A 12,248-nucleotide genomic window follows, 5' to 3' on the forward strand; every position below is an offset into this window, starting at 1 on the left:
TCTCGGTGGCCGGCAAAGGCCAAAAACCATCTCAATTTGCACCTTTTTTTTGTTTCCGTGGCCCAAGAAGATGGCGCATTCTGCATATATATAAGCATGATGTGCCTGTCTGTGTGGCTATGCATGGGACTAGACAAAGTGACCTTATTTTACTTGTTCTTTTACCTTTTGTGGTTTCCTCTGCCTGACAACATGGGTGGCTCACGCTGTCGTTGGCAACATGTATGCTCCCACGATAATCTAACATTTTTCACAATGTTGTGAGATATGTCTCGTTTACCCTTCAAATATATTATATGTTCTACATTGGCATGAATGAGGATGCTTGCATGGGACATTACCTCAAAGTTCGATTTGACTTAAGCAGTGACAAGGACAACGTTGCAGATTTGCAAGAATATGTCTAAAGCATTCCTGATTGGAATATTTAACATGGTCTCAACTTGTAACCAAAATTCCATTTGGTTTCCTGCAACTGCGAGATTCTGAATTCCATTGCCTTTTTTTTTTGCTAAGGCGACCTGGCTAAAAAAGAAAAAGTTGTGTGGTTTCTTACATGAACTATCTTTTATATATGTATATGCACCATGCCAAATACAACAAGCCGCATGAGTTGTCATAGGTCAATATTCGAAATAAAAATAATCCACGGATGACATTAAATTGCAATTTTTTAGTTGTTATTCCACATTGACGAGGTTTATTCGCGGTAATGGTGCCATGGTGGACCGAACAAATTCCATTACCTGAGAGGCTGAGAGCATCATGGCCATTCGAAACGAGCAAGGGTCGCCCCATGACGCGACTGATCTTTCTTTTTAGATAAAGGAGAAGCGCATATCTAAAACTTAGTATTTCTCAATTTCATGGTTGAATTTGATCAAACCTTTTTCTGGAGATCAATTTTTAAAAACAGGCCCTTTGATTCATGCCAAAGCATTCGGTTCAGATTATTTTTTTTAAAAAAACATGATTATATATATCAAATCCGGTAAAAACTAGTATTTTTTTTCCTCTTCTCCATGATAACTTGATCTCCGGCAACTTCAGTAGACCCTCTAAACAAGTTCAAATTTAAAGGTCACTGGCTAAAAAACGAACTCCAGCAGACCATCTACTGTAACCCCTACTTTGGGGAGGCCTCCAAATTCATCTCCACGGCCCCAGACCTGAGGTCTGTAGAGGGTCGCCATCCGTGGGTCCCACAACCTACCGTTCTCCCTCCTGCCCCTTCTTCCCGCCCGCGCCTCCCTTCTGCATCTGCCTCCACGTCGCTGCTGGGTCTAGTCCACTTCCCCATCCCCCTACCGTCAAAAGAGGACGCGAGCTCGCCGCTTCGCATCCGAATCGGGCCACAGCGGCGGCAGTGCGCGGAGGGAAGGGTGGTCCCCGTCATGGCCAGCTCCATCTCGCGCACGCTAGCATTGGCAGCGGTAGCGAGGGTGGACGCGGGCGCACGGTAGAACGACCTGAGAGTGTTGCTCGGCATAATGGGTGCGACACTTTGCTCTGGTGCACGTCTACGCCAGCGAGCCACCACTCATATTCTGCCTTTGCTTGCGTGCGTGTTCTAGTTCAGATTAAACTCAATCTCAGCTGCTTGGTGAAACTCCCAAGCTAAAAACTTGTGTGATTTGGAGCCGCGTCCATACGTCAAGATTTGAGTTCTTTAGCTGAGTGTGCCTGCTTCTAACTCAAAGTGTCATCGTTTTATGTATGCGTTCTTGATCTTCCATTCAACTTGTCATGATAGCTTTTCTCTGATGTTTTCTCGACGCATCAGGTGAGCTCACGGACAGCTGCTCCAAGGATAGACGGCCCTTGTCCCTGCGGCCTTGCGTACTCACTGCGGCCGGCCTTCATGGATGGAAGATCCATCGCCTGTCGTGCTCCACGCAGAGGGAGGGGAGAGAAGGACAAAGGATGCATGGGGAAGAAAGAGAGAGAGATTGACAAAGGGGTCCCACAGCCAAAAGAAAATGAGGACTACAAAGTAGGGGTCATTGCTGTAGGGGTCCTGGTTTAGGGGTCATTGTTGAAGTTGCTCTAAGAGCAACTCCAGTCGACCCTCTAAACAGTCCCCTATCCCAAATTTAGAGGGCCAAGTAAAAAACACATTCCGGCATACCCTCTGCTTGTCTCCCTATTTTGGGAGGCCTCCAAATTTCTCTATCCACCCTCTATTTTCTGGATCTCTACAGAGCCCTCTATTCATGGGGTTATTGCTGGAGTGAAGCATTTTTTAGCTAAAAAAATAGAGAATCTCTATTTGACCTTTAGGAACTTTGATTCAAGAGCTATTGCTGAAGTTGCTTGTTACCTTGTAGCAACTAGCAATCACACAAATTATAACTCACAAAAATCATATGATCTCAACATCTTTCTTTTCATGATTATCTTCATACTACTGCACAGACCATATAACGAAAGAGTGTCAAGACAGCAGTGTCAAGATTCCTTGCAGCTTGAGAGCTCTTCTAATTCCCCTACCTCATCGGTGAAGTTGAGAATCTGATCCGCCGTAGGTTTCTCAAAAAAAAAGTTCAGAATCTGATAAAACTTGCAGCCTTCCATTGTTCGTAATCCACAAGTCAGAAAGGAGCTCTTGATAAGCAAGCACTTCCAGTTACCTCTCCCAAGAAGTGTTCTTTTCTTCAGAACCCAACACAAAACAAGCATCCGAACCTTTACCCCATGGATCGCCGCCCAATACCTCTGATCCATATGCATCTGATACGAAACGAAAGCCACCACACGACTCCCAGTTTCTCCTCGTGTGCATCCTGCTCCGATCCAGCAGGAGGAGGAGGAGCAGGCTGCCGCGATGGGCTGCTCCTCGTCGAAGCTGGACGAGGAGGCGGCCGTGAAGACCTGCCACGACCGGAAGAGCTTCGTGAAGAAGGCGATCGCGCAGCGGGGCCTCCTGGCCTCCTCCCACGTCGCCTACGTCCAGTCGCTCCGCCGCGTCTCCATGGCCCTCTTCTACTACTTCGCCGAGGACGAGCACCTCTACTTCCTGCAGGAGCAATCGTCGTCGTGCCTGCACCGCCCGAGCTCGCCGGAGAAGAAGGTTCTTGTCGTCAACCGCCTGAGGCCGGCGGGGGCTCCGGTGCATCCGGTGGTGGAGCAGTGGGACCCAGAAGCCGTCGAGAACGCCACGATCGACAGATTCTTCGGGCTCGATCACCAGTTCTTCCGTCCCCCATCCATGGATCCGATGATCGGCACACCGGTATCGCCGCAGCCGCCGAGATGGGACCTCTCTTGGGACCCTTTCTCTTCGACGACCGATCATCACCTGTATGCGGATTACGGCGTCGAAGGCATAAAGGTCGGTCAGGAAGACGAGCAGATACCGGAGCTGGAGGAGGAGAGCGATGACGACGATGACGACGGTCACCGAGAAGGCAAAGCAGAGGAGGAGGAAGAGGAAGAGGAGGAAGAGGAAGAGGAGGAAGAGGAAGACGAAGAGGAGAGTGAACAGGAGGATGCATCAGCACCGGAGGTTGCGCCGCCGAGGGAGGAAGATGGAAAGGTGGATCATGTGAACAATGAGTTAAGAGTGATGGTAAGTGGTGAGGTCGAGCAGCATGGCACCCCTGGCTTCACCGTCTTCGTCGACCGGCCTCCGACGAGCATGGCGGAGGCCATGAAGGACATCCAGGGCCACTTCATGAAGATCGTTGACACTGCCAGTGAGGTGTCTCTGTTGCTGGAGGTTGTCCCCTACCATAGGAGAGGTACGTGCTCTTTCTCTGCATTGCAAACCTCTCTTATCTGAAGAACAGTTACTGTCAAGGAATTGCACAGAGTTTCTGTGACGGAAAACCGTTTGCATTGACCATTGCTCTTTTCTAGACAGTTCAACCACCTGCCCCGAGGGAGGACGGCGAGGAGCAGGGCGCCCCCGAGGTTCCCCCGGAGCCATTCGAGTTGTTCCAGAGCCACAAGGAGAGCCTTGACAGGCTCTACGAGTGGGAGAAGAGGCTGTACGAGGAAGTCAGGGTACCCGCATTCTTCTCCATGGATTGATTCGATTCAACTCCTCTGCTGAAATTAATCAATGAGCTGAGAATTTCGTGATGCGAACGTAAGGCAGGGGAGCGAGTGCGTCTGGCGTACGAGAAGAAGTGCGCGCTGCTGAGGAGCCAGGACGCCAATGGCGCCGAGCCGTACGCCATCGAGAAGACGAGGGCCGCCATCAGGGACCTCCGGACCAAGCTCGACATCTCCCTCACCTCCGTCGACGCCGTGTCGAAGAGGATCACCGCGGTGCGCGACGACGAGCTCCTGCCGCAGCTCATGCAGCTCGTCCGAGGGTACGTGTGCTCGATCTCGCAAGAACAGGGCAATCACGGCGGAAATTTTGTTTCATTCCTGTTCGTTGCTCAGGTTGGCAAGGATGTGGAGGGTCATCGCCGACGCGCACCGGGTGATGAGGCGGACGGCCGACGAGGCGACCGCGCTGCTCACGTCGTCGTCAGCCGCCGCCGCCGCCGCCCGGCCGGCTCTGGCAGGCGAAGGAGGCATCAGGGGCCCGCCGCCGCCTCCGAGCTCGACGCGGGCGGCCGCCGGCGCGGGCGCGCTCGGCGCGGAGCTCCGCGGCTGGCGCGCGGCGCTGGAGGCCTGGGCCGAGTCGCAGCGTGCGTACGCGGCGGCGCTCTGGGGCTGGGCGCGGAGCTGCGTCAAGGACGGCGAGGACATGCCGCGCCTGATCGTGGGGTGGGCGCGCGCGGTGGAGTCCGTGGACGTGGACGCGGCGGCCAGGGCCGTGGACGCCGTCGCGGCGGAGGCGGCCGCCATCGCGACGGCCGCGAAACGGCAGCGCGGCGGCGGCGAGGAGTGGTTCAACGAGGAGGAGGCGAAGAAGATGGTCTGCCAAGGGATCACCGCCGCGCTGGCCGCCATCGCGGAGGCCGGCGGCTTGGCCGTCGTCGCGTACGACGAGCTGGTGCTGGAGATGGAGATGGAAGGGAGGGAGCGGGAGAGGGAGATGGCGGGAAGGGACGAGGAATCGATCCAAAACTAAAATCCTGCGGTTGTGAACCTGCAAGACGTGCAAAGGATCTGTAAATGTATATGTACAGAACTCACAAATCACAATTACAAAAGCAATTAGGAGTATGAGAGCTTACCTGAACTCACAATTACTCTCTGTTCATCAGAAGAATCAGAAGGTAACAGGGTAATCTAATCCATCAGAACACCTACTGCAATCAGATTAGAAACATATAATGACAAGATATCTCATCACAGTACTAATTATGCTTCGGAGTTCAGTCTCTTAGACCCTTAGCACATACTATAATCATATATGAGTAGCTAGTTAGCCACTCAGTTCTAGTATTACAGAACTAGGCAATATAGCGACCGAGACGGGGACTCTGAAAAACTCAAGTCCGTTCAGTTCACAACTCCAGCCAACACAGCAATGGCAGCTGACATACACTTGCAGGTCGTAGTACCGTGCATATATATAGATACGCATACAGGGCAGTAGCTGCCATCGGCGTGCGAACTCCAGGCTCCGGCTTCGGCTCCTCTTCACTTGGACAGGCCGCCGTCCCACGGCCAGACGTCGACGCCGGGGCCGCCGCAGCTCGTCACCTCGCTGGCGATCCGGTTCTCGAGGCTCTCGAGGCTGGCGATGCTCTGCAGCGGCGAGTTCTGCACCTGCTCCGTCGGGGACAGCCCCGCGAAGCACGGGTCGTCGCCGGCGAAGTCCAGGCCGGACAGCACGTCGGGGCCCCGGCACGCCTGCCGCGGGTTGAGCACCGGCGACAGCCCGAGGCTGCCCAGCCCGCATGTCAGCGCGCCGCGTGCCACCATGTCCTCCGCCAGCTTCACCTGCACGACAGGCAGAAACGCAATGGTTTCAGAGAAGTGGAACTGAACATTCAGCGAGGTTCTGCGATGAACAATGATCACCTTGACTCTGAGGGCCTCGACATCTGATTTCAGGATCCGGTTGTCGGTGACTGCAGTTGTGAATTGCTGGTTGGCGTCTGTCAGCTGCTTGAAGAGTGATGCATTTTCGCCTCGCAGCTGGTCAACCTGTTTCCAGGGACATAACTTGTAAGTTTGAATGGAACTCAAGGAACGTACCACAATTTACATTTGCACCAGCATTTTGAAAAAACAACACATGTAGTAAAATAGTACTAATACACTTGCAGCAGCATTATGAAAAAACAACACAAGTAGTAAAATAGTAATACGATGCAGTAGTGTTTACCTGTGTCTCAAGGTCAGCTAAGTGGGCTTGCTTTCTCTTCCTCGACCGTCGAGCGGACTCACGGTTCGACACCATCCTGTGATTTGAGACAATCAATTTAGGTTATCCTGGTCTTATATATAAGTTTTTTTGCTCAACATGCATTGGAAAAAAACGATTTCCAGTTCTTGATACAATTATGGCATGCAAATAATGAATAAAAAAATGTTGGACAGAGCATTGTTCTGGCTCTTGGTATACCGTCGCATTCTCTTCACGTCCTGTGGGTTTGTGCTTTGCTCGCATGGACCACCCTCGATATCCAACAGCGATTCGCTATCGGAATCTGAACCACTTGTGCCCCCCAAAGTTTGGCTCTCTTTCAGATATAGGTTAGTCGCTGATGTTGGACTTGCTGCTGCTGCCAATGATCGAATGTAGTGTGAGCTAGCTAGAACAGTGAAAGAACTTAATATTATTATTTAAGCTCAATTTGTTTGTTGCAACATTTCTGTCACTGGCTTATTATTCAAATCTCCATTTGCCCAAATTCTATCCCATCTATATGACTAGCCAATTGTCAAATCTATAATTGCCCAAATTCCATCTATTTAACTAGTCAATAGTCAATTCTCCAAGTTGCCTAGCAACTGCAGCTGATTTTATCAGACAGTAAAAATGTAGCACAGAAGCATTGTGCAAAGTCCTGAATGATTTTTCTTGCTTTGGACTACTGGTTGTGAAGAGGCTGAAAATATGGAAGAGGAACCGTGTGCAGCAAATATATACCACAGATTGATGACTGCGACTCGATTGTCGTGGAGACTGCAGGATGCCTCACGTTGTGGTTATGGGACCATACGTGATTAGGAATGCTTCCGTTGAGGGTGTTCTGCTCGGACAAAACAAAAGCAAACTTAATCGAGTCATCTTCATCCGCACATATCAAGGTCTACAGCAATGAAAGATAAAGTGACACCCTAGCTATGTGACTGTTTTGTGTTGGAGAAACCTATAACTTCTGTTGCTTAAAATATTTGAAGATCTCTCACCGATTTTCCATGCAAATTTTAGAACAAAACGCTCAGTTCTTAGAACCTTGGCGTGATACTATGTATTTATGCTAAGCCTCCGACTTTGCTTTCACATGTTTATGGATCAATATTCAATCTCGATCAGATTATTCAGACTTAAGAACGCTAAGCATGCTGCTAACAAAACAAAACTAGGCCAAAATCAGTTAGTGGCAAGAAGAGATGTACCAGTGAGAAAAATTCACCCTAACTTAACAAGATCTCATTCGCATGTCACAAGCAGACGAAATTCTAACACTCCCTACAAACGAAATCTGCGAAAGGAACTTCTAATCACAAACCACAGAATTCAATACTCCTCTTGGTCACCAGTTCGCTTATAATCAAGACAACGTCAGGTTCCTCTGCACTCTCCTTCTTATACTCACCGAGTCGGCGAAGCTGAAGCCGGAGAGGTCGCCGGGGGAGAACACGCCCGCACCGAACGCCGCCTGCGCGGCGATGTCGTGCCCGGGCTTGTGCTCGGCCGCCGCCACCGCCGCCGCGGCCGCGTCCTCCCGGCTGCGGATGAAGGCCTCCAGCTCCAACTCCGACGCGCACTTCTTCATCCCGGCCGTCCCACCGCAGGTAGCTAGCGATCGACCGATCTCCTCTACTCTCCCGTGGGTGCTGCTGCGGCCGCGTCGGCGCCCACAAGGCCTAGCTTTTAGAGACGGGCGCCGCAGCGACGCAGGGCACCGAGGGGCGACGGGAAAGAAAGGTCTTTTTTGGTGATCGGAAGCGAAAGCAAAGGAAGGAGGGAGCGGAGTCCGGCGTGGAAAGCAGATTGCGGTGACTTCAGGGCCTGCTTTCGCGAGGTATCTACGAGTTTGCCACTCCGCGGCGCCGCCGTGTCGCCCGTACGGCAGTAGTGCGGTCCGTGCTGGTTGCGTAGGAGAGAGAAGTTGCTGTAGGCTTTTGTGTTGTTTGGGTGGGAGATCCCAACCTCCCTCCGTTTAAAATTCTAAATTGTTTTAGATTTTCTAAATTTTTAAATTTATTTGTATATATATATATCATTTGTATATTTAGATATATATAGATGCATATTAAAAATTATACATCCAAAAATATTAAAAAGATCTACAATTTAGGACGGATTGAGTAATATATATAGTACAGGCGTCTCGATAGTATACTGGGATGATTCATAATTGATGGGACACTCAAAATACATGTCAACGTTTAGATGATACATAATACTTATCAGTATACAATAAGTTTATTAAGGCCTCGAAAGTTCTACGTATTATTTAAATATAAACTTATATCCTGTCTGTTATTATGGGATTTCATCCACAGAGAATTAAATATAGTGACATGTTTGTGTTTTTATGATGTGGCACAGAATTAATGAAGAGAGAAGTAAAATGAGCATGGGGAGGGGGGGGGGCACCGCCCCTTTGGTATCAAGAAGCTTCGCCTCTAGCTATGGGAAAACGAAGGAGAAGAAGGGTGGGAGTTAGAATATCGTGCACAAAGAATTTGGAGTAGGGAAGCCAATCAGATAGCTCATGAGCTTGGTAGGAGAGCTTTTTCTTTGAGAGATTCTTGTACTTTGGGTTGATGAGCCTCATACCTTCATTCTGAATTTGTTGGTGATTGTTGTAAAAATTTTGTCCAAAAGAAAAAAGAATATGGAATGTGCCTCATCAAGAAAGTACATCATTTTTTCTCGGGGAGAAGCGGAAGGAAGATAAATAAAACAATAAAACGAAGGAGAATGGATTTTAGTTACCGTTTGTTGGGTAAATTCTCACAATTGCAAATATACATTGCACGTGAAAAGAATGATTACGCTATAAAGGTACGTATATATCTAAACTAAAAAGGCTGCATAGCAAATGTTTTGGTTTTGGGTGGAAAAAATGAACCATGCTAGTTGTCCTATTACCCATGTAGCCAAACACTAGAAAGCGAGCAAAGTGCTCTGCACGATTGGTTGACAAAACTTGATGAGAAATGCAATAATCACTCTTTATTCGATCAAAATTTCTCCCCGTTTTCGAAATGATTTCTTAGTGAACTTGAAAGTTGAGAGGGGCCATGCACGAATCTACTCCTGCCCTCTTTGGCCTGACTTAAGCTCTATTTTGTCATTTGTCTAAGAAAAAAATATATTTTTCATCTCAAGTATTGCAAAAGTGTAGCATTCATCCCTCCCGTTTCATTTGGTGCAAATCAACCTCTTAACTAATTAAACTGGTGCATTTATTATCCTACCTTAGTTTAACAATGGTTTAGTGCCATTTAATGGTGGTTTATGCCATGTAATCATCAGACTAATCTCTAATTAGCGATGTAATACGCTGAGTCGAATATATAGAGCCCAAAAAACAGTAAATCATCTAAATTGCCTATCCCATAAAAATTTATCCGAAAAATTAACGGAATCGATTCTCACCGAACTATTATAGCAATTTACTCAACTCTAGACATGGCTAAGTATGGCTAAGTAGTGATTAGTAAAATGATTACATGACCTAACTCGATGCTATATGACACTAAGCCATTGTTAAACTAATGTGGGGATGATAAATGTACCAATTTAGTTAGTTAAGGGGTTGATTTGCATCTAATGAAAAATGAGGGATGAATGTCACACTTTTGCAATACTTGAGGGACGAAAAATACACTTTTTCCTTTGTTGTTTTGTCGGTGTTTTATACCCGAAAATATATAAGGGGTATCCTAAGGTAGTAGATTGGTTGGTGGGGGATCACCGAATTTGAAACTTGATGGTAAAAGCGAGGACACAAGACACAGATTTATACAGGTTCGGACCGTCAGAGTAGCGTAATGCTCTGCGTCCTGTTTGGGTTGCTGTATATTACGCCCTACGCTTGGGTGTTGTTTGGTGTTGAGGATTTGGTCCTCTATTTTGGTTCTATGAGGTCTTAGCCTACCGATTTAGGGACCCCTGCCCTCCTTTATATACTCCAGGGGGTGGTATTGCTAGTCGGTTATAAGGTAGGAGTCCTAATAGGATTACGTGGTATGAGTCCTAGAAGGATTACAGAGGAATCCTAGTAGGAGTTCGTCTTCTTACTTCCTTGCGGGTACTGGGGATCTATCCCCGACAAGGCTCTAAGCGTTTCGTAGTCGAGTGTAGCAATCCTCAAGTACTTTTTAGATTCTCACCGAGTAGTTCTGGTGCTCTTCGAGTACTTTGTCTGGCTGAATCTTCAAAGTGCTTCAAGGATGCCACGAGGCTATGAGGTGCTCAAGCCCTTGATTGTCTTGATTTTGTAATCTTCTTATTTGGAATGTAATATGGAGGGCAATGAAAGTCGCACTCCATATGGAGAAGTCCCCGAACCTTAGGTTGAATCGAAGAATCAGGCTGAGAGTCAATAAAGTCTTGAATCTTTTTTTTTCATCTTGAAAAAAATCAACTGTTGGGTGTAGCTTATCAACCCCCAAGTCTTGTAATGATTAAATAAGCCAGGTGAACTATAGGAGCCACATCGAGTAGTTATTTGGTGTTTAGCCCTCGAGCTTGGAAGCTAGCTTAGCCATTGAAAATATTTCGAGTAGTAATTGGTGCTTAGCCCCCAAGCCTGGGAGCTAGCGGAGCCACTGGAGGTGCGCTGAGCGTCCTGGAAAGTCGTCGTTGAAACTTGACCTGCAAAAAGAGATGCATACATTATGTAGCATATTTATAGAATTTTGAAGATACTACCGAAATTTATTCAGTGATGAATGTAAATGTTGTGTGTCATGCTCTTGTTTCGGCCATATTTCTCCCGAGTAGTTAGATTGTTATATTTAGACTCTCAGCCCCTGTTTAGCCATTACCAGTGCGTATGAGATCTTTGTCTCGTGTATGCGTACTGGCACTACTGCTACATAGATCTTTTTCTCGCGTCCTAGCGTTTAGGTATGATAGAAGATCCGAGGCTTTCACGAATTAAGGCGTGTTCTGCTTGAGGAGATTAGTGACCGCTAAGAGAAGACATTTAAAATAAATAGTTGGCATTGCGACAAAAGGACTGCACGATTGCATGTAAAGTAGTCATTGAGACTTTTCTGCCTTTTTGGCGAGGAGAGCGTGTGTTGCCACGCATAGTATTTGTGCCTCCTTAGGGTGTAGCCGCTGCGAGCCTCTAGCACTAAGTGCACCAAACCCGTGGCCGTAGCCTCCGAAATTCGATGTACCAAGCCTGTTGGCGGAGCTTCCGGAACTCAGTGCACAAAACTCGTGGCTATAGCCTCCATAATTCGGTGTACCAAGCCCATGGCTGTCGGTTAACATACCCTAGGAATGCAAAGTGTAGCTCTGGAGGGTAATTTCCATCGAGAGACGTACACAAAAAAGTACTCGACATGTTGCCCTGCATGCGGAAAACAAGCCGAAAAATTTATATAAAATAATTAAAAAAAGTAACTTCGCTTTGATTCGTGGACGATTGTCGATGAAGCCATGGCGGTCGTCGTGAAGCCGCAATGGTTGTTGATGAAGCCGACTAGTTGTTGATCACGTGGAACCCACCCTCGACTAGTTTGTAGTCGAGACGGGAAGTTTTAGGTAGTTGCTATTATGTCGCCGAGCGTTCTGGTGAAGCCAGCGCAGTTATGCATGTTGAAGTCCCACGTGTTTTTCTTGAGTACGTGTAGTGAAAAGAAACAGATCTCCTGGTGGCCTTCCTGGTACATGTACCGAAATTCCAAAAAGTAGCCTTGCACGAAGAGTACTCGAGCTGATAGTTTTCTCAATCCGCACACGAGCAGTAGATGGAATATTGATTGGCCTCCATTGCTTCAGTATAGGATTCGACAACTGGAGGTAATTAGCTTAAGATGCATTGTCGGTGACTTCGACTCGGAGATAGAAAAATAATTTCGCTGGTATTTTTTGTTCTCATGGGCGTGGAGCAGTAGTGGATCATCAGTCTTGAGCGACGCATCGGAGCCACGGAGGATGATCAGCTATAGCAGTGCGACCAGTGCTGTAGCTTTTT

General features: G+C 47.9%; 2 protein-coding genes across 3 annotated transcripts; one reads left to right on the plus strand and one right to left on the minus strand.

The window, feature by feature from the left end:
- Positions 1-2,468: 2,468 nt before the first annotated feature.
- On the plus strand, positions 2,469-5,140 carry LOC101785694 (nitrate regulatory gene2 protein). Its single transcript, XM_022827095.1, has 4 exons — positions 2,469-3,740; positions 3,863-4,005; positions 4,096-4,319; positions 4,393-5,140. Exons 1-4 carry the CDS (start codon positions 2,825-2,827, stop codon positions 5,027-5,029), a joined length of 1,920 nt encoding a protein of 639 aa, XP_022682830.1. The 5' UTR covers positions 2,469-2,824; the 3' UTR covers positions 5,030-5,140.
- Positions 5,141-5,221: 81 nt separating this feature from the next.
- On the minus strand, positions 5,222-8,038 carry LOC101778683 (bZIP transcription factor RISBZ4). Of its 2 annotated transcripts, none has more exons than XM_004951683.3 (6): positions 7,677-8,038; positions 7,004-7,106; positions 6,476-6,635; positions 6,236-6,311; positions 5,929-6,054; positions 5,222-5,847 (listed from the first exon to the last, which is right to left on the minus strand). In XM_004951683.3, the coding sequence occupies exons 1-6, from the start codon at positions 7,854-7,856 to the stop codon at positions 5,545-5,547; spliced, it is 948 nt and encodes a 315-aa protein (XP_004951740.1). In that variant the 5' UTR covers positions 7,857-8,038; the 3' UTR covers positions 5,222-5,544. The 2 variants fall into 2 exon arrangements, with proteins under 2 accessions (XP_004951740.1, XP_004951741.1); XM_004951684.3 differs by having other exon boundaries at positions 6,476-6,632; positions 7,677-8,023.
- Positions 8,039-12,248: the final 4,210 nt, after the last annotated feature.

This window comes from Setaria italica, chromosome I (assembly GCF_000263155.2).
Source record: "Setaria italica strain Yugu1 chromosome I, Setaria_italica_v2.0, whole genome shotgun sequence".
Taxonomy (NCBI): domain Eukaryota; kingdom Viridiplantae; phylum Streptophyta; class Magnoliopsida; order Poales; family Poaceae; genus Setaria; species Setaria italica.

What these genes read in the sequence shown, in the direction of transcription:
- LOC101785694 (XM_022827095.1), top strand. Translation starts at nt 2,825, where the DNA reads ATGGGCTGCTCCTCGTCGAAGCTGGACGAGGAGGCGGCCGTGAAGACC. An exon ending in TGTCCCCTACCATAGGAGAG is followed by an intron (nt 3,741 to 3,862) that starts GTACGTGCTCTT and finishes TTTTCTAGACAG; the next exon opens with TTCAACCACCTGCCCCGAGG. An exon ending in CTCATGCAGCTCGTCCGAGG is followed by an intron (nt 4,320 to 4,392) that starts GTACGTGTGCTC and finishes TTCGTTGCTCAG; the next exon opens with GTTGGCAAGGATGTGGAGGG.
- LOC101778683 (XM_004951683.3), bottom strand. Translation starts at nt 7,856, where the DNA reads ATGAAGAAGTGCGCGTCGGAGTTGGAGCTGGAGGCCTTCATCCGCAGC. An exon ending in GTCGCAGTCATCAATCTGTG is followed by an intron (nt 6,636 to 7,003) that starts GTATATATTTGC and finishes GATCATTGGCAG; the next exon opens with CAGCAGCAAGTCCAACATCA. An exon ending in GACGTGAAGAGAATGCGACG is followed by an intron (nt 6,312 to 6,475) that starts GTATACCAAGAG and finishes CTCAAATCACAG; the next exon opens with GATGGTGTCGAACCGTGAGT.